The sequence below is a fragment of the Panthera pardus genome, unplaced genomic scaffold (assembly GCF_024362965.1).
Source record: "Panthera pardus isolate Hobbes unplaced genomic scaffold, ASM2436296v1 HiC_scaffold_3, whole genome shotgun sequence".
NCBI classification, from domain to species: Eukaryota; Metazoa; Chordata; class Mammalia; order Carnivora; family Felidae; genus Panthera; species Panthera pardus.
In genome coordinates, this window is record NW_026526876.1 from 15,941,397 (window position 1) to 15,958,843 (window position 17,447).

The 17,447-nt window shown below is 57.7% G+C and overlaps 1 protein-coding gene and 1 long non-coding RNA gene across 6 annotated transcripts; one reads left to right on the forward strand and one right to left on the reverse strand.

Moving 5' to 3' along the window:
• Positions 1 to 504: 504 nt before the first annotated feature.
• On the reverse strand, positions 505 to 9,827 carry ENGASE (endo-beta-N-acetylglucosaminidase). Of its 5 annotated transcripts, none has more exons than XM_019466014.2 (14): positions 9,509 to 9,827; positions 7,898 to 7,965; positions 7,544 to 7,745; positions 6,659 to 6,729; positions 5,734 to 5,891; positions 5,038 to 5,186; positions 4,585 to 4,750; positions 3,583 to 3,686; positions 3,156 to 3,264; positions 2,794 to 2,984; positions 2,091 to 2,239; positions 1,521 to 1,629; positions 1,115 to 1,229; positions 505 to 953 (listed from the first exon to the last, which is right to left on the reverse strand). In XM_019466014.2, exons 1-14 carry the CDS (start codon positions 9,613 to 9,615, stop codon positions 534 to 536), a joined length of 2,118 nt encoding a protein of 705 aa, XP_019321559.1. In that variant the 5' UTR covers positions 9,616 to 9,827; the 3' UTR covers positions 505 to 533. The 5 variants fall into 5 exon arrangements, with proteins under 5 accessions (XP_019321559.1, XP_019321558.1, XP_019321557.1 ...); XM_019466013.2 differs by having other exon boundaries at positions 1,521 to 1,626; positions 6,659 to 6,807; XM_019466012.2 differs by having other exon boundaries at positions 6,659 to 6,807.
• Positions 9,828 to 9,871: 44 nt separating this feature from the next.
• On the forward strand, positions 9,872 to 15,720 carry LOC109276828 (uncharacterized). The gene is made up of 4 exons (XR_002084853.2): positions 9,872 to 10,255; positions 11,208 to 11,423; positions 12,742 to 12,856; positions 15,122 to 15,720. It is a non-coding gene; the product is annotated as an uncharacterized LOC109276828 (long non-coding RNA).
• Positions 15,721 to 17,447: the final 1,727 nt, after the last annotated feature.

Below are 17,447 nucleotides of genomic sequence, written 5' to 3' on the forward strand. Positions count from 1 at the left end.
GAGATGCCCCACAGGTGGCCCCAGCTCACGGGGACAGCGAACTGGGAAAGCCACAACACAGGATGGTCTGGACTGGGGCAGCCCACCTGGCCCGGGGGCAGGTACGACCTGGTGCCAGCCCAGCCAGGGGCTCAGTCCTCAGCACCCTCCCCCCACTCCGCCCTCAGCCCTCACCCTGGGAATCGCCCCTGGGCTGCTCAGAGGCCACCACCTGCCTCCTTCAAGCCTGGTGAGCGTAAGCGTCTCTCGGCCCATTGGGAAGCGGCCTTCGCGGACGGACGGGACTCACTTTCCCCAGTTCTGTCACTTGCAGAACCGTATTCCACAGAGGAGACAGAACAGAGCTCCTTCACCCCAGGAAATCGCCCACCCAGCAAACGGACCTCTCGGGTTTCCGATTAGCAACGTCCCCCACAAGAGAGCCCCAGCCCGCAGCCTCCCAGGGGCCTGTGGTCGTCTGCACGCTTCGCGGGGCCCCGGCGCAGAAGCAGCCGTAGCCTCGAGGCCGGGAGGGTCTGTGCTTTAATGCTCGATCACGTGTGGGGCCCGGAGTAGAGCAGGGCCGCCCGGCCCCACTCGGCCTTTGGCACCAGAAATCCCTCCCTGGGGACGGGCTCCACCAGGAACTCCACGCGGCCGTCCGTGCCTGGCCCCGCGGCTGCCACCGCCAGGTCCACTACGCGATACTGGTTGACAAACGCCAGGCCCAGGAGCGCGGGCTTCTCCGGCCCCGGGGGCCCCTCCGCAGGAGAGCCGGTCGCTCTGCAGCAGTGGATGCGGAAGCATCGGACGTGAGACAGGGGGTAGGACCAGTGCAGGGCACAGCTGAGCCGGAGCCGGGCCGGGCGCTGCTCCTCCTCCTCCTCGGGGGCGGCCCGCTGCCAGCGCACCCGGGAGACACTGACGGCCTGCACCCGGGGCAGAGGTCTGAGCAGGCTGTTGGCATCCACCACCTGGCGGGAGGGAGAAGGCTCAGCCCGCGGGGGCCGAGGGCGCCCGGCCCCGCGTGTTCCCACTGGCTGGCACCCTCACCCCTCCGGCCCGCGAGCCGCGGGCGCAGGCGGGGCTCGGCTGCGGGCGGCACCCCCCTCCTCTGCAAGGGCGCCCGCCTCACCTGGAGCTCTCCCAGGCGGCAGACAAAGGCCTCCTGCTCCCGGCTGCCGGGAGGCCGCGAGAAGCTGACCCAGAGGTCCTGCAGGACGCAGCCCTGAAGGTTCACCTCGTAGCAGCTGGGGGAGGCAATCGGAGGCCGGTCACAAGGAGCCCACCTCAGCTCAGCGCCCTCCAGGCCGGCCGCTCCGAGGCCCCGAGCCACATCGGGAAGGGAGACCCGTCCCAAAGGGGTCCCTGTGGTCAGCGGGAGACCCCAGCCGTGAGGCATGACCGTGACGGTTCCCAGCAGCGTTCCTGGGTTTGTGTCACGGGGCCGCCTGAACCCCTCCGGTTCTGGGGCTCCTCGGGTGCCCCCCACCACGTGGCCATCCCCTGCCGGAGTCTCAACAGGAAGAGAAGGCACTCACCGCTGGACCCAGCCCCCGCTGAGCTGCTGGCCGCAGTGGCCCACCCATCTGGCCAGCTTGGTGGGGGGCACCCGGAGGGGGCGGGGGCTGTGCCTGGAGCTCGTTTCTGCTGCGGGAGGAGACCCAGGACTTGAGAATGAGGAAAGTCCAAAGGAAACCACACGGGGAGGCGTCTCTTCTGGAGGCCAGAAGGCTCCCTGGTGGCCCCAGGCGCCCAGGGCCTGCCAAAACAGGCTGAGGCCCTCGGGGGGAGAACAGGGTGGAGAGCCCCCATACCCCCAGGCCCCACAGACGTCCTCCTTCTCAGTGCCATGGCTGGCAGGAGGCCTGATTCCCACGTCTCCGTGGGAACAGAGACCCAGTCCCGCACGGCACACTGTGCTGCCCAGTGGGGGCCATGGGCCGCAGGCTCTGGCTGGCTGGGGAGTCTCCCTGTCAGGCCTGGACCACAGCAGAGGCGGGACCTGCCTGCCTCCGCCCACCCCGGTGCACTTTCTAGACCCCCCTTCCCTGAGGCATCCCCTGAAACAGGAGGCCTTCAAGAGGCAGGGGCCAACCCTACGCCCTCACCACTCAACGTCGAGATGCCACCGACGTGACAGCTGCCCGCGTCCCCGGTGGTGAGCTCCAACGCCACCCCAACATCCGAAGGCCCTTCAAGCTTATACACCATGGACAGGAAAATTTTGGGGGGCACCGGGACATGCAGGGAGAACAGCCTGTGGGAGGAGGCCAGCGATGAGGGGCCACAGCGTAACCGCGGAGACGCCGCAGCTGTCTCCGGCTCACGCCCCGCCAGCCTCTCCCGGCAGGACCCGGGAGCCGGGGCAGCACAGGGCGTGCGCTCTGGTCCCGCCCGAGGCTGGGGATGGCCCTCCCCCCATCCCCTTCCCCCCAGGCCGCATCCTTCCGTGACCCAAAGATCTCGGTTCTGCGACCCCACAGTAAACGAGAAGCGGTCGGACTCGGCGACGGCGAGCAGGGCGGTGGCCGGGTGGGGGGCAGGGGGACGGGAGCTGCTCTGCGGGGCCAGGTTCGGTCTTGCGAGGCGAGGAGGTGCCGGGTGGTTTGTGCAGCCAGTTCGCGCCGCCGCCCCACACGCTCAAAGACGCTTGAGACGGAGAACCGGAGAACCGTACGTAAAAACCACCCCGGTTCTGTCCGTCCTCATCCCGGCTGCTGCCGCCCAGCCGCCCGACAGGGGTGGGGGTTCGCGATCGACAGGGGTGGGGGGAAGCGGATGACCCCACAGGTCTCGTCCCCACCCGCCTACCTCACAGCCACGTGCCCGACCTCGGGCGGGATCACCCCGCGGAGGAGCAGGGAGCTGCCCCCGTTCCAGGCGTCTGCCAGGCAGCAGTGCGTCTTCACCCAGCCCTGCCCGTCCCCTTCCGGCCTCTGCTCTGCAAACAGGGGCTGGATTTCCTGGGCGCTCGGGTGGTACCAGGGCCCCACCGCCTCCTCCTGCAGGACCGAGGCCACATCAGAGGGAGGGGGGGGCTGGGGGCCCAGGGGGCACCGTGTACACGGGGTGACGGGGAAGCGCAGCACGGCCATCCCTCGCACGCCCCCGAGCCCCCCACCTGTCCCAGGGCACACCAAAGGTGACGCGGCCCAACCGGGAGCCCCACGCACCTGGCCGTAGCACACTCTTCGAGTCCCCATGCCCAGGCAGAAAGAAGTGACAAAGGGCAGAGAGCAGATGCTGTGTGGGGGCAGGTAGCGTCCCAGCAAGCCCCAGAACCTGCAGAGCCAGCCTGGACTCACTCTCTGCGACCCGAGGCCCCCCCCGCATCCCTCCCAGAGTGGCCACGGCTGTCTGCGGAAGCGGCCCCTCGGGGCCCCCAAGTTCCACCCTTGCCGCTTAACTGGTCGCCAGGACCCTCCCGCCCGCAAGCACCCCAGGTAGCTGACTTCTCTCGAGCTGAGCCCCTGCCCCTGCCCGGTGTGCCCCGGGAAGGTCAGTGGAGAGCAAGGCCTGGGCTACCCGGAGACACGCTCGAAATCGCCGGAGCCCGCATCCGGCCATCGCTACGCCCCTGGGCCGCGGGACAGGACTCACTTGTCCTGGTTCTGGAAGAAATCCCTCTTCTCCAAACACTCGTACACCCAGCCAGGGGCAAAGAGAGCGGCCGAGAATCCGTGCTTCCGGATCAGCTCCAGAGACTAGGGAGACAGCAGTCAGGGGACGCCCCTTCCCCGCGAGCGCAACGCCTCCCTCCCCCAGCTCCGAGGGGGCCTTCGAACTCAGTCCCCGTCGCTCCTCAGCCCACCAGCAGAGGCCGCTGCAGCAGTGCCGGGAAGGAAGGCTCTGGGCCGGCAGGGGGCTGCAGGGGGGCGGCTCTCACATGCTGCCTCTCCCGCGCCGTACCTGTCATCACGTTATCAGACTCGCAGCGGGTGGAGAGGATCTTCAGTTATTGGATTAATTTATTCACTTAGAGCTTAATTAATGAGCAAGAACATCCCCGTGGCACTGGGGACGGGGCGGGACTGACAGCCCGGGAGACAAGCTGACTCCCTACTTATCCCACACCAGGAGCTCAGCCCCAGCAACCCCTCCTCTCTCTCCTCACTGCTGCCTTGCCAGAAAAACCTCTCTAGCTATTAAGCCAGCAATTCCCCAAACCGCTCTTTTGCCTGGGTCCTTAGCCCTGAGCTGCCGGAGAAAGACCCCCAGCTCCCTGCCAGGGTCCCCCCCCGGCCCACCCAGTGGCTCAAACTGCTGACTCAGTGCCCCTCTGGAGCACACGGTCCCGACAGACGTAAAAGCGAGTCAGAGACTCGGGCCGGAGGTCCAAACGGTGCTTCTGCCCATCAACACCTAACACAAGTACCACCCGAGCACAACAAGGGGCTGGAAGTTAGGATTTCGGGGCTCGGCTTGGCCCCGGGGCAGGTCACCGGTGTTCCCCGGTCCTCAGTTTCCCCACTCTGGGAAGAAGGTCGCCTCTGTTTCCCTCGAGTGCAGGTGGGAACGGAAGGTCCGCAAGAAAACCAGGCCCACGGAAGGCACGCCGGCCACCGCTCCCACCCCACCCCCGGCCCCGAGGGCCACCCCCACCTTGTGGGTGTCGAACTGGCCCCCGACGACGTTGCCCCGGGCGAACACGTCCACTCCCACGTACACGTCGGCCCGGCGCTCACCGGCCTGCGCTACCATTCTGTCCAGATGCTCCTCCTGCCAGTTGTAGTTAGTGAAGAAGCCGTCGCAGGAGTCGAAGAAGATCCTGGGAGGTGGCGGGGACTGGCCGTGAGGCCCGGACCCGGAGGCACGGGGGCCGCCCACGCTGGACCTCCCCCTCCCTCGCCTCCACTCATAACCCACAGCCGGGGCTGCCTCCAGGCCCAGGACGGAGGCTGCCCCGGACAGCGGGGACCCCCGGCACAGTGCCAGCTGGGCCCCCCGTCGCTCTCTCCCCTCCCGCTCCCACCCGGGGCGGCCGAGTGCGCCAGGCCTCCGGGAGACACGCGGCACTGCCAGCGCCCCCTCCACCCAGGGGGCCGCCCGGCTCACCGGTTCTGCTCATTGAGCTCGTTCTGCCACTTGACCTGCCCGCTGCTCACCACGCTGTCGTACCAGAGCACCAGGCCCCCCGGGACCTGCCGACAGAGCTGTGTGCTCAGGTACCGGAGGAAAGGGGGCACGTTCCCCACCGCGGCCAGCTGGAGAGGGGTGAAGAGAAGGCCCTCGGTGAGGCCCAGGGACGTCGGGCAGAAGTGCCCACACAGGACATAGAGGAGGACACTTCATCCCAGAAGCAAACGGATGGACACACACCAAAGAAGCCACGGTCTCAGGAGCCCCTCCACCCCACAGCCACCGAAGGGCGGGTCCAGCCACCTGTCCTCTAACTCTCCTCCCTTCCTGAGGCAGGAAGGATAACGGGCACGGCCACCAAGAAAAGATAAAAGGCCACGAGAGGGGAGGCTGGCGGGAAGGGAAGCCACGCGTGTGGCCCAAGAAAAGCAAACGGAGGAGGAGAGGGGTCTCCTTGAAGGAGAACACGGAGCTCGGCCAACCCAGGTTTCTGGACACAGCGCCAGAGAAGGTTCTGCGTCGCTTCGAAGGAACGGAGATGCGTGGGGCCGGCTCCCGCCGCCGTGACGGGGAGCCGGCCGCGGTGCGGGCCCCGCCAGGCCTAGCTCGGGAAGCGGCAGGGGGATAGTGCCTGCGACAGGGCTGGGCAGGCACCGGAGATGTCGTGCTCACACTCAGAGAGCTCTCGATGTTGATGAGCCAGCCATCAAAACGGAAAAACTGGGCGATCAGGACGAGCTGATCGGCCACCGCCTGGTAGGAGCGCTCGTCCCCGGCCAGAAAGGCTTCACAGAGCTGCCCACCTTCTTTCCACTCGGCGATGAAAGTCCCTGCCAGGACAGAGAGAGACGAGGTCAGGCAAACCCAGCAGTTAGCAAAGCACGGTTCCTGCCACAGTACATCAGCGTGGCCTGCAAGCCAGACATTCAACTTCTCGTCTGTCCCCGGACAACTAGGGAACCAAACGCCCTGGGGGCAGGGCCCAGCAGTCAGTGCTAAACAAGCCAATACATGTTTCAGGGGCCGGTGAAGAAAGCTTGAGAAGCCTCACTCCATCCAGGGACCGGCCGGCCACCTGTGGCCTGCAGACCACCTATTTTTATAAACGCAGGTTGTCGTTTTGTTTTGTATTGTTTCGTTAAGTTTATTTACTCATGTTGAGAGGGAGGGGAGGGAGGGATGGGGGCGGAGAGGGAGAGAGAAAATCCCAAGCAGGCCCCACGCCGTCAGCGCAGAGCCCGACACGGGGCTCGAACTCGTAAACCGTGAGATCACGACCTGAGCCAAAGTCAAGAGGCGAACGCTCAACCGACCGAGCCCCCCGGGCGCCCCTGTAAACGCCGTTTTCCAGGAACACAGCCATGCCCACCGGTCTGCCCGCCGCATATGGCTCTGTTGTCTCTCTAGCAATTGCAAGAGTGGCCCCGTGGCCGGCCCCTTCCAGAAGTCCGCCCTGGCCGGTCCTGATCTATCGAGGCGGCCCCAGGCGCCGAGCTCGACTCGCTCAGAAGCGAAGGCCGAGCCTTTTCGGCCCTGCGACACCTGGCAGGTGTGCGACCGAGCCTGGCTGAGCGCGAGGCAAGCCCTGGGATCTTACCCAGCACACAGACCCCGTGCCTGTGGGCAGCGTTGGTCCAGCCCACGGGGGGGATGGTCACCAGGTGATGGCTGAAGTACACGAAGATGTCAATACACTGCCAGTGGTAGAAGCAATAGGGGTTTTGCGCCGCCGAGCCCTGAATGAACCTGCGTGAGAAACACAGCAGTCGGGACCCGGGCCACGGGGACCCCAGAGCGAAAAGAGACTAGCAAGGCCCCAAGGGAAGATCCTCTTCAGTCGCGGCCAGTGATGCCGAGAGCTCATGGCGCACAGTGTAGACGCTGGGTCGAGTGAGAAACAGAACGACACCTCAGTCCTTCTCTCGGGAGGTCTTAAGGGAAACGTGTTCACCAGGCCGTGCAGGCAGTCACCCCCGGACCCCACGGCGGTTTTGAGCCTCCACAAACCCAGACAGGACAGAAGAAAGGAGAAGCGGAAGGCCTCACACAAAAGCTCCAGGCGCCTGGTGTCCCCCGCACCGGTCCCTTGACGGTTCCTCCAGGATGGTCTCTAACCACATGAGCCGCACCCGAGACGTCACCACCTGCCTCGGCCCGTCCCTTGGTGGCCGACTCTGACTCAAGCCTGCCCATCTGACGTCCAAGAGTATTTTATAGACGTTTAAGACCCCTGAGCGCACCGCCGGCGACTCTGGAGGAAGCGTCCCTGGCTGGGGGAGGGGCGGAGTATGACACCCAGAGCGGTGGGCCGAGCACGGAGTCAGAGCCAAAGGGATGGGCTCCGGGCCGGCGGTCTGGGCCAGAGGCCCGGCTCCTGGCTGTCTCTGCCACACCGTCCCTCCCTCCTTCCCCTCCATCCGGTCCCACAGAAGGAAAACACGCAACAAAGTTAACGTCAGGCGATGTCCTCACAAAGCCTTACTTGTCATCCAGGTATCCGCCCATCATGTCATGGCACAACAATGTCCGGGGCCTCTGGCTGCTCAGAGGGGGCTGCCGACACTTGAGGGGTTCCAGGGCCACGTTAAAGCTGTCCTCCGCATCGGGCGTCCACGCCAAGAGTTCCTCCAGCGACGGTAAGTAAAAGCTGATGGGTTTGGTGGTGTCCTTGTCATAATATCTAGCTGGTCAGACGAGGGAACAGTGAGGAATCGATGGATTAGCAGAGACGCTCTGACAATAACCGAGCGAGAACGAAGACCAGGAAGGGGCGGGCCTGCCCCGAAGCCCCAGGGGTGAACTCGGAGACGGCGTTCAGAGCCTCGGTCCTTCTCACCTGGCAGAGGATCCCGGGTAAAACTGACCACTTCACGAAAGACCGCTTCTTCTTGTTCCTCCCCGATTCTAAGCAAGGAGGAAGTTAAAAAATTTTTTTAAGTAAAAGGGTAAAGAAAAACAACACCGAGAAGCACACGGACTAGGCTCCATCCAGACATGTGGAAGGGAGGCGGTGCTATTCTCTGACTTAGGTTTTGAATACGAGCTACGGAAATACGTAGAAAGAGGCCAGTAGGCGCCGATGTTCCTGCTGTCGGAAGAACAGCCCATCCTCTGTACCAGCCACCCGGACATCACCCTGCAGGACCAAAGTCGTGCTTCGCAGAGTCCACGGGTTCTTGGCCAAGGGCCAGGAAACCTCACAGAACCAGAGTTTCAGGGCCCCAGAGAGCAGGGCCACACTTCCTCCCCAGTCCACGTTTCCGTGGGTATGTTCTGTGGATGCCACACTAACTCCCTAGCTGCCGTGGAGGATTCTAACAGAAAAAAAAAAAAAAAAAAAAGGGCACTTTCACTACATGAAGTTGGAAAAGCCTGGATAAAACCAAATTAGCTTTCTTTTTTTTTTTTTAATGTTTATTTTTGAGAGACAGAGTGTGAGCGGACAAGGGGTAGAGAGAGGGAGACACAGAATCCGCAGCAGGCTCCAGGCTCCGAGCTGTCGGCACAGAGCCCAACGCGGGGCTCGAACCCACGAACCGTGAGATCACAACCTGAGCCGGAGTCGGACGTTTAACCGACTGAGCCACCCAGGCGCCCCCAAATTAGCTTTCTTTTAAAAACAATTATTGTCATCAGAGTACAAGAAGACACGGCCAGCTACCATTTATTGGCCGTGGGCTTCAAAGCGGAAGTTGTCTAAACCTACCAACATCCATGGCCTCTTCTTTGTGACTTTCTCAGGAGACCCTGAGACCTGCCAGGAGAGTGGATGGGATGAGACATTCAAGTCTCATTAAAGTGGATGTGCTAAGTGCTTGGGAAGTGCTCCCTTGCGAATTTCGTCCCATCGCTGTGCTCTTCCTCTCTCTCCCTTGATGATTGCTCGGTCCTTCAGCTTGTCTCCCCCAACACCCCCACTCCAGGAACTGTCAGAACACCTGTTGGTCTGCACCAGAGCGTGAGCCATCTCAACATTCCTATGCAAGAGCAAAAGCGTCCCCACCAGCGGGCAGCCGCTTGCACTCCATCCCTGTTCCGTCTGAAACACCCCTGGTCTCCTTTTGGGTTTAACACGAAGCTAGGGATGCTGTTTCCAAGAAGGCCATAGAGGGGTGCTCCTAACGTCCCCCCAGGTGAGCAAAGGTCCCAACAAAGAACCAAGCATGGGCGCCGAAGGGCACGTCCATCCCTTCCGTGCCTCAGCCTTTGCCCACTCGGTTCCCTCGTCTGGAACACCCTTCTTCCCATTCGCCACCTGCTCCCTAAAGACTCGGTGCAGATATCCCCGCTCCAGGCACCACCCCCTTCCTGTCCAGCAAGGGTACGAATGACACCAGCCGGCCTCCTCCGCGAGGACCCGCGGCCGACGGCGGTGGGCGAGGGCGAGGACACACAAGCTTCCCGCCCACAGCACCGCCAATGGCGGCCCCGCCGGACCCCCGCCCACCTCCTCCGCTGCCACCGGCGCACAGGCCGCCGCTTCCGCTGCTCCTCCCGCGTCGCGTGCGCCCCAAGCCGCGCAGCCGCCCGGGTCCTAGGCCCCGCGGTCTCCATCACCACGCCGCGCCCGCCGCCACGGCCGGCCTCCGGCCAATCGCAGGTCTGGATCAGACCCCGCCTCTGAACGCCGACCAATCGCTGGCCTGGATCCGGCCCCGCCTTCGGCCGCTAACCAATAGCAAGCCAGGGCCCGCCCCCCGCCCCCGCCCAATGGGGTTACTGCGCCGTACGGCTGCTCCGCCCCACCAGGCCGCAGGACTTCCAGCTCGGGCTCTGGGCTCGCCCCTGAGCGGTGGAGACTTTGTAGTCGGAGGACGGCCTGGGGGCGGAGCCTCGGCGGAGGGCGGGGCCACGGCGAAGCGCGAGGGCGGGTCCGTGGCGGCGCTGAGGCCGGCTTTTGGAGACCTCGTATTGTCTCGCTCCGTTCCCCCCAGCCCCGTTTTGCAGACGAGCAACGTCCCGAAGGTCCCAAAGCCAGTAAACTGCAGCAGTGAGAGCCGAGCTCGGTTCGTCTAAGATAATTTTCAGGAAAACGTGAAATCCTAATTCTCATTCGGGTTTTTAAGTAGGGAGAAGTGATAAAGGCTTTATTTCTACTCGTTAATCAGAGAAGCAAGCAGCCAGATGTTAAAACCAGTTCAAAGAGAATAGAAAAGGAGACCCGTTTATAGATGAGGCGCATTGAAATGAACATGTAAGCAGAGACAGAACTAGTTTTTCTGCAGGGTGGGGTTGGGGGCGGGGATCCCTGAGCTCCCCGAGAGACAGTCTCCACCTTGTGAAAGAGAGCAAGGCTGGGGTCAGATGACTGCTTGGATGTGTGGTAGACGACGCATAGTGTTCCACTGAGGCATGGATATTTTTCCACACCCCGAATCTGCACTCTGCAGTAGGTAGGGCCCCCCAAGCTCACGGGGCCTGAAGGTTTCTCAGAGGAGGCACGTTCCCAGCATCTTGGGCACTGTTCACAGTAAAAGTGGTGGAAGGAGATCTGAGCGGGGAGAAGTGTAGTCCGGCAGGAGGAATCCATGAGCACCTGGCCCCCCGCGGTCCCAAACAGACCAGGCTCAGGCAGTCACCGCTGAACAGAATCCAGAGACAGAGAAACAAGTAGTGGGGGAACAAGAAAGGAATTTATTTCAGGGAGGCCAGCACCGGGAAGACAGCAGACTACCGGCTCAAAGACTGTCTCCAAAGTGCTGAAAAGACTTCCAGGTTGATATAAGGAAAATGTGGGACAGAGGTCGGTGGATATGTCCAAGTGGGCAGCAGAGGTCAGGTGGATCACTGTCTTGGGGTCAGTCATGCGGGGTCTTGCCGGCTCAGGGCAGTTCTTGATGCTTGCGGGGGGTAGTTTTCTGTTCCCACCACGGGATGCTTTGCCCGAAGGACCTGTTGCCTGAGTTAAGAGATAAGCTGGAAGAACTTAATCGGAGGTCAGAATGGAAGTAGTTGACGTCCTGTTTCAGAAGCAGGAAGTTCAAGGAGGCCAGACGCAGGGCTGGGGCCTGCAGGGCCAAGCGTGGGCCAGCCTGAGGCTCTCCTCTCCCAGCTGCTGACACCCCTGTGTGCAGCTGGGAGTGTCCAGCGCTGGGCTGCAGCCGCTCCCAAGCCAAGTTGAGTGGGCCTCTTTACCGTGGTTGCAGACTTTGAACTTGATGAGGCCCCAAGCGTCCATAAACCTTGAGCACGGGGTGATGATTCAAGCTGTGGAATTTGAGCCGGGGCCACACTTCCGGGAAGACAGGCCATCGTGGAGCAGGGGACAGCGATCCACGGGGAGGACAGAGATCGCAAAGTGCTGGGGAGTTCGCCAGGAGAAGGGGGAGCAGGGCCACAAAAGTCACTCCAGCTGTGATCAGGTGAGCACAGAGGATATGAAGTCTGTGGTCCGTACTTAACCCGTTGTTCCCAAGCACTTACCCGCAGCTTAGTGATAAATGTAAATAAATAAGCTTTTTGTCCTAACAATTAAAACATAGTTCTTAGAGATACATTAAACAGTCCTTAGGTAATGCTCAGTCTCTGGGGGGAAAATATCCCCAGGCCTCTCTTTTCTGCCCCTCTGCACAGCATTAGCCTCTGGTCTAGGCAGACAGGGGACAGTCAGGTCTTGTGACCTCTGTGTCAGCCCCTGCTTGCTGCCTTCCCGGCTGACCCTCGTGGCTCCTGGCCTTTCTGGGGATCAGGACGAGCCTGGAGGTCCCCGTGTCTGCCTTGAGGTCACACTTCTCCCTGCTGGGGCGCTAGACCTCTCTGAGATCTGGCTGGGCCCCCTAGAACCCTAACCCTTGTAGGATTTCCAGATAAAATACAGGATGTGTTCCCCTGCATGTGACCAGCCTGTGTGCCTCCCTCTGTGGACACACAGTCACTCCAATGACACTAAAATGGCATACCCAGACTGCCTGCCCTTGCCCGGCCCCTACACAAACATTACATTCACTTTCTCCTTTTAAAAATTTAAAGTGCTCTAGAGAAAATTAACGTTCCTTTTAACCCCCCTCCCTCCTAGTTTCCTGGCCTCCCCTTGTCCTTCAGAGATGCCTCAGTGTCCTACTGAGGACGTCATCAGCTAGGCCTCTTTCCTTCTAGATGTTTTAAAACATCTGGGGCTCTTGGGTGGCTCAGTCAGTTGGGCGTCTGACTTTGGCTCAGGTCATGATCTCGCGGTTCACGGTTCGTGAGTTCAAGCCCTTGTGTCAGGCTCTGTGCTGACAGCTCAGAGGCCTGGAGCCTGCTTCCGATTCTGTGTCTCCCTCTCTCTCTCTGCCCCTCCCCCCATTCATGCTCACGCTCTCTCTCTCTCTCTCTCCCTCTCAAAAATAAATAAACATTAAAAAAATAATAAAATACTTCCAGTAGTAGCTAGAACTATAGAACGTTGTTTGTGTCTTATAAAAATAGCATCATGTTGTACAGATTACTCTGTATCTTGCTTTTTTCACCCAGCAATCCTTTTGAAATCGAACCGTGTTGAATTACATGGCTCTAACATGTCCGATTTTACTGTTATTTAATACGCTGTCACTTTAACACATCACCGGCTGCTTTCCAACCTGCCCACCTGTGGCCATTTAAACAGAAGCATTTGTTTGCTTTTATTTTTTGAATGTTAAAATGAACATCTTTGTATAAATCTTCTGGGACACCCATTGGCTATGTTTTTTTCTTTTTCAGGTAAAAACAAAGGAGTCGAGTTGCGAGCGGTGATCACGTGCACATTGTCATACTTTACCCTCGCTAATGAGCTGGTCCAAAGGGGCTCTCGCGTTGACACGCTTCCATGCACCCGGTATGTATGTGTTGCCCCCCAACCTCTTAGCCCTGATATTATTTAACTCGGATTTTCTGCTCACCCGATGGGTGCACCTAGCAGTCTCTTTTTTTTTTTAATTTTTTTTTTTTTGAGAGCGAGACAGAGCACAAGTGGGGGAGGGGCAGAGAGAGAGGGAGACACGGAGTCCGAAGCAGGCTCCAGGCTCTGAGCCATCAGCACAGAGCCTGACGCAGGGCTCGAACTCACAAACCGTGAGATCATGACCTGAGCCAAAGTGGGACAGATGCTTAACTGACTGAGCCACCCAGGCACCCCAAATATAGTTGTGTTGTGTGTGTGTGTGTGTGTGTGTGTGTGTGTGTGTGTGTGTTGCAGATATATAACTTCCAGATGCCATTGGAGGTAGGTCTTTAACATTTTATTTTCCTTTTTGGTTGTTGGTCTGTTAAGATTTTTCTTTCTTCCTGGGCCAATTTTGCTAATAAATGTTTTCCTGGAAAAGTGTCCTTTTCATGAGGTTTTTCAAATGCGGGGTATTAAGTCCTTCCTGATCATATTTTTTAATCTCTTGGTTATGCCCTCTCTTTAATTCCAATGTTGTTTATTTGTGTTTCTTTTTTTTTTCTTGATGCTTTTTGCTGAAGGACTATTTTATTAGTCTTTGCAAAACACAAGTGCTTGGGTTTGTTCTATTTTTTGTTTGTTTGTTTTCTGTTTCCCTAATCTCCGCTTTTATTTTCTTTCCTCTTATTTTCTTTGGATTTCTTTTGTCATTCTTTTTCTGGCTTCAAACGTGGACAGTTTGGTTCACTTAGTTTTAAATCCTTCTTGTGTTTATATAAATACAGCAAGGGAGGGGCGCCTGGGTGGCTCAGTCGGCTGAGCGCCCGACTTCGGCTCAGGTCATGGTCCCCTGGTTTGTGGGTTCAAGCCCTGTATCGGGGTCTGTGCTGACAGCTCAGAGCCTAGAGCCTGCTTCGGATTCAGAGCCTGTGTCTCCCTCTCTCTCTCTCTCTCTCTGCCCCTCCCCTGATCATGCTCTGTCTCTCTCTCTCAAAAATAAATAAACATTAAAAAAAATTTTTTTTTGAATGCAGCAAGGGAATCCATGGGTCTCCGAGAGTGAAATTGCACTGGAGCCCACAGGTTTTGATATGTAGCACTGACATTTCCATTCAGTTCTAAATACTTCAGTCTCTGTTAGCTCCTTTCTACCCTGCCCAGAATGGTCCTTAATTTTGCTACAGGAGAATTGATCAGTCTGGTCTGTTATGATTAGTACTTTTGTGTCCTTTTCTAAAATTTTTTTTTTAACGTTTATTTATTTTTGAGACAGAGAGAGACAGAGCATGAACGGGGGAGGGTCAGAGAGAGTGGGAGACACAGAATCGGAAGCAGGCTCCAGGCTCCGAGCCATCAGCCCAGAGCCCGACGCGGGGCTCGAACTCACGGACCGCGAGATCTTGACCTGAGCCGAAGTCGGCCGCTTAACCGACTGAGCCACCCAGGCGCCCCTTTTGTGTCCTTTTCAAAACGTATTTCCCTACCCTGAAGGCATGAACATATGGAATGCACCATCACAGTGTTTTCTAGAAGCTCTGTTGCTTTGCCGTTCACCTTCAGCTCTGCATCTCAGGCTGCATTCATTTGTGTTTACGATGTGAGGGAGGAGGACGCGTTTTTATTTTTTATCATGTGGATCCCCGGTCATTCTGTGGTTTTTGGAAAGACCGCCTTCATCCAGTGCCCTGCAGAGCTCCTCTCTGGAAAATCCGTGTCCGTACATGCTTGAGTCTGTTTGGGGCTCTGCGATGCTGTGATTTTACAATAGTGTGTATTTGGTCTTCATTTCTGGCACAGAGCTCCTACACCCTTGGAATATTCCCTAAATGATAAGAGCCATTAAAGTATCTTTTGTTAATCCCAACAAGCCCCTTTCAACCACACCAGAGTTTATGCCAGTGAGGAGACTTCTGGAAAGCCTCTAAGCATAGAGGCTGGTTTGACAGGGAAACAACCTGGATCAGAGAGTGGGAACTTTCAGGACTGTCCCCACCGCCTCCTGGGAGGGGAAAGGAACTGAGATGGAGTTCATCACCAAGGGCCAAAGATTTACTCAACCGTGCTTGTGTTACGAAGGCTCTGGAAAAACCCCTGAGCTACAGGGTTGGGAGAGCTTCCCGGCTGGCGAGCCCGTGGAGGTGCTGGGAGGGTGGCACGTCCCCCAGGGAGCCCACGGAAGCTCCGTGTCCCTTACCCTGCCTTATGCATCTCTTCTAGCTGGGTGTTTGTTCCTGAGCCATGAACTTCTAGATCGTAAGTGTCGTGTACATCCCGGGCTGCCCTGGTGTTTGCTTCTCAGAGGGCAAGAAGCAACAGCTGTCCATAGACTGAGATTTTATATCGTCTGAATAATACTGTGTAGTTCTCCACACAGACATCCTACACGCCTACTGGTAGATTTGCTCCTGTAGATAAATGGCAGGCAGAAGTGGCATTTTGGATGGGTTACAGGTGGGTTACGGGTGGCTGCAAATTCACTTCCTCTCCTCCCAACAAAGGAGGGAGTCTGTTACCCACTCCTTCTCTGGGCTGACCGGTGGTTAAGTAGCTGTGGGAGGGCTTCTCGGTCTAGGTCTCCAGAGGTCTTGGAGATTCCGCGCCTGCCCTCTCGGCCCCTGTGCTGAGAGCACCATGCTGTAAAGAAGCCTGGCCCTCACGTGAGGCGACAGCCACCCTGCCATCCTGAGGCCCACAGAAGCGCCCAGCCAACCTGCAGACTCATGAGAAACAACGAAGTGTGCGTCTTTCAGGATACTGAGTTTTTTAGGTGGTTTGTTATCTTACGATGGATAATGCATCCAGCATTTTTATTTAGAGAGCAGGGGAGGGGCAGAGGGAGAGGAAGAGAGAATCCCAAGCAGGCTCACCACTGGCAGCATAGAACCCAACGCAGGGCTCGATCTCACAAACTGTGAGATCGTGACCTGAGCGGAAATCAAGAGTCAGACGCTCGCCCGACGAAGCCACCCGGGCGCCCTTATTTACTTTTTTAAAATACTTATTTATTGGGGCGTCTGGGTGGTTCAGCCACTCAAGTGTCCAACCTCACCTCAGGTCATGATCTCGCGATTCATGAGTTCGAGCCCCGCGTTGGGCTCTCTGCTGTCAGCACAGAGCCTGCTTCGCATCCTCTGTCTCCCTCTCGCTGTCGTACTTCCTTCACTCATGCTCGCGCACTCGCTCTCTCTCTCTCTCAAAATTAAACATTTAAAAAATAAATAAAGTAAAATAAACTATTTATAAATGGGGCTCGAACTCACGAACCCGAGGTCAAGAGTCACACGCTTCCCCGACTGAGCCAGCCAGGTACCCCCTCCAGTATTTGTTTTTAAATTTCATTGTCAGCTTGTTGCTGGTACAGTGATCTTTGTGTATCAACCCTACACCCATCAGCTACTAATTCTAATCATCGTCTGCAGCTTCTTTTGGATTTTCCGTGCAACTTACCAGCTACAAAGAATGGCAATTTTATTCCTTCATTTCATAAATTCTTACATCTTGTATTTCCTGTCCTTTCCTTACCACACCGGCCAAGACCCCCAAAGCAATGCTGATCACCCATCTAATCATCGTCTGCAGCTTCTTTTGGATTTTCCGTGCAACTTACCAGCTACAAAGAATGGCAATTTTATTCCTTCATTTCATAAATTCTTACATCTTGTATTTCCTGTCCTTTCCTTACCACACCGGCCAAGACCCCCAAAGCAATGCCATCACCCATCACCGAGTCCTTGCCTTTGGCCCCAGGGCCCGAGAAAGAGCTTGCCACCCTTCGCCTCTAGGGACAGTGTTTGTTAGAGGACTGTCCGCAGACCTGCTTTGTCCAGCAAGGGAACCTGTCTTCTGTACCACATTTACGAAACTTTTCCATCCGAAATGGAGATGATTTCTAGAAGCCTTGAAGTGGTGATATGACTTCCATTCTTTACTTTGTTAATGTGGTAAAACACATTGGCTTGATGACGTTCTGCAAGGCTGCCTTCCCGAATGAACCCAGTGGGCTCGGACAGGTCACTGTCCCTCTTACCGCCGGCTTCGGTTTGCGGGCACGTTGTGGAAGATTCTCCCTCCTGCGCTCGTGTGTGGCACCCGCCGCGCTCTCCCTCTCCCGCGGTGTTCTCCCAGGTGTTGGCATCAGCGTTATGATCACCTCAGTAAACAAGGTGGGGAATGTGCCCTTTTCTCTTTTCTGGGAGAGTTTGTGCAAGGTTAAGGCTGCTGCTCCATAAATATTTGGTAAAAGTTTACTCATCAAACAATCTGAGCCTAGAGGTTTATTCTTTTTTCTTTTTTATTTTTTTTTTTAATGTTCGCTTATTTTGGAGAGAGAAAGAGTGGGGAAGGGGCAGAGAGAGAGGGAGACACAGAATGGGAAGCAGGCTCCAGGCTCCGAGCCGTCAGCACAGAGCCCGACGCGGGGCTTGAACCCACAAGCTATGAGATCATGACGCGAGCCGAAGTCAGATGCTTAACTGACTGAGCCACCTAGGTGCCCCTATTCTTTTTTTTTAAATGTTTATTTATTTATTTTGAGAGACAGAGT

Excerpts from the sequence above, each read along its gene's own strand:
- ENGASE (XM_019466012.2), bottom strand. The coding sequence starts at position 9,615 with ATGGAGACCGCGGGGCCTAGGACCCGGGCGGCTGCGCGGCTTGGGGCG. Across the intron at positions 2,240-2,793 it reads GTCGGGCACGTGGCTGTGAG|GCTGTTCTCCCTGCATGTCC; the intron begins GTAGGCGGGTGG and ends CTCCTCCCACAG. Across the intron at positions 954-1,114 it reads GCCGCCTGGGAGAGCTCCAG|GTGGTGGATGCCAACAGCCT; the intron begins GTGAGGCGGGCG and ends CCCTCCCGCCAG.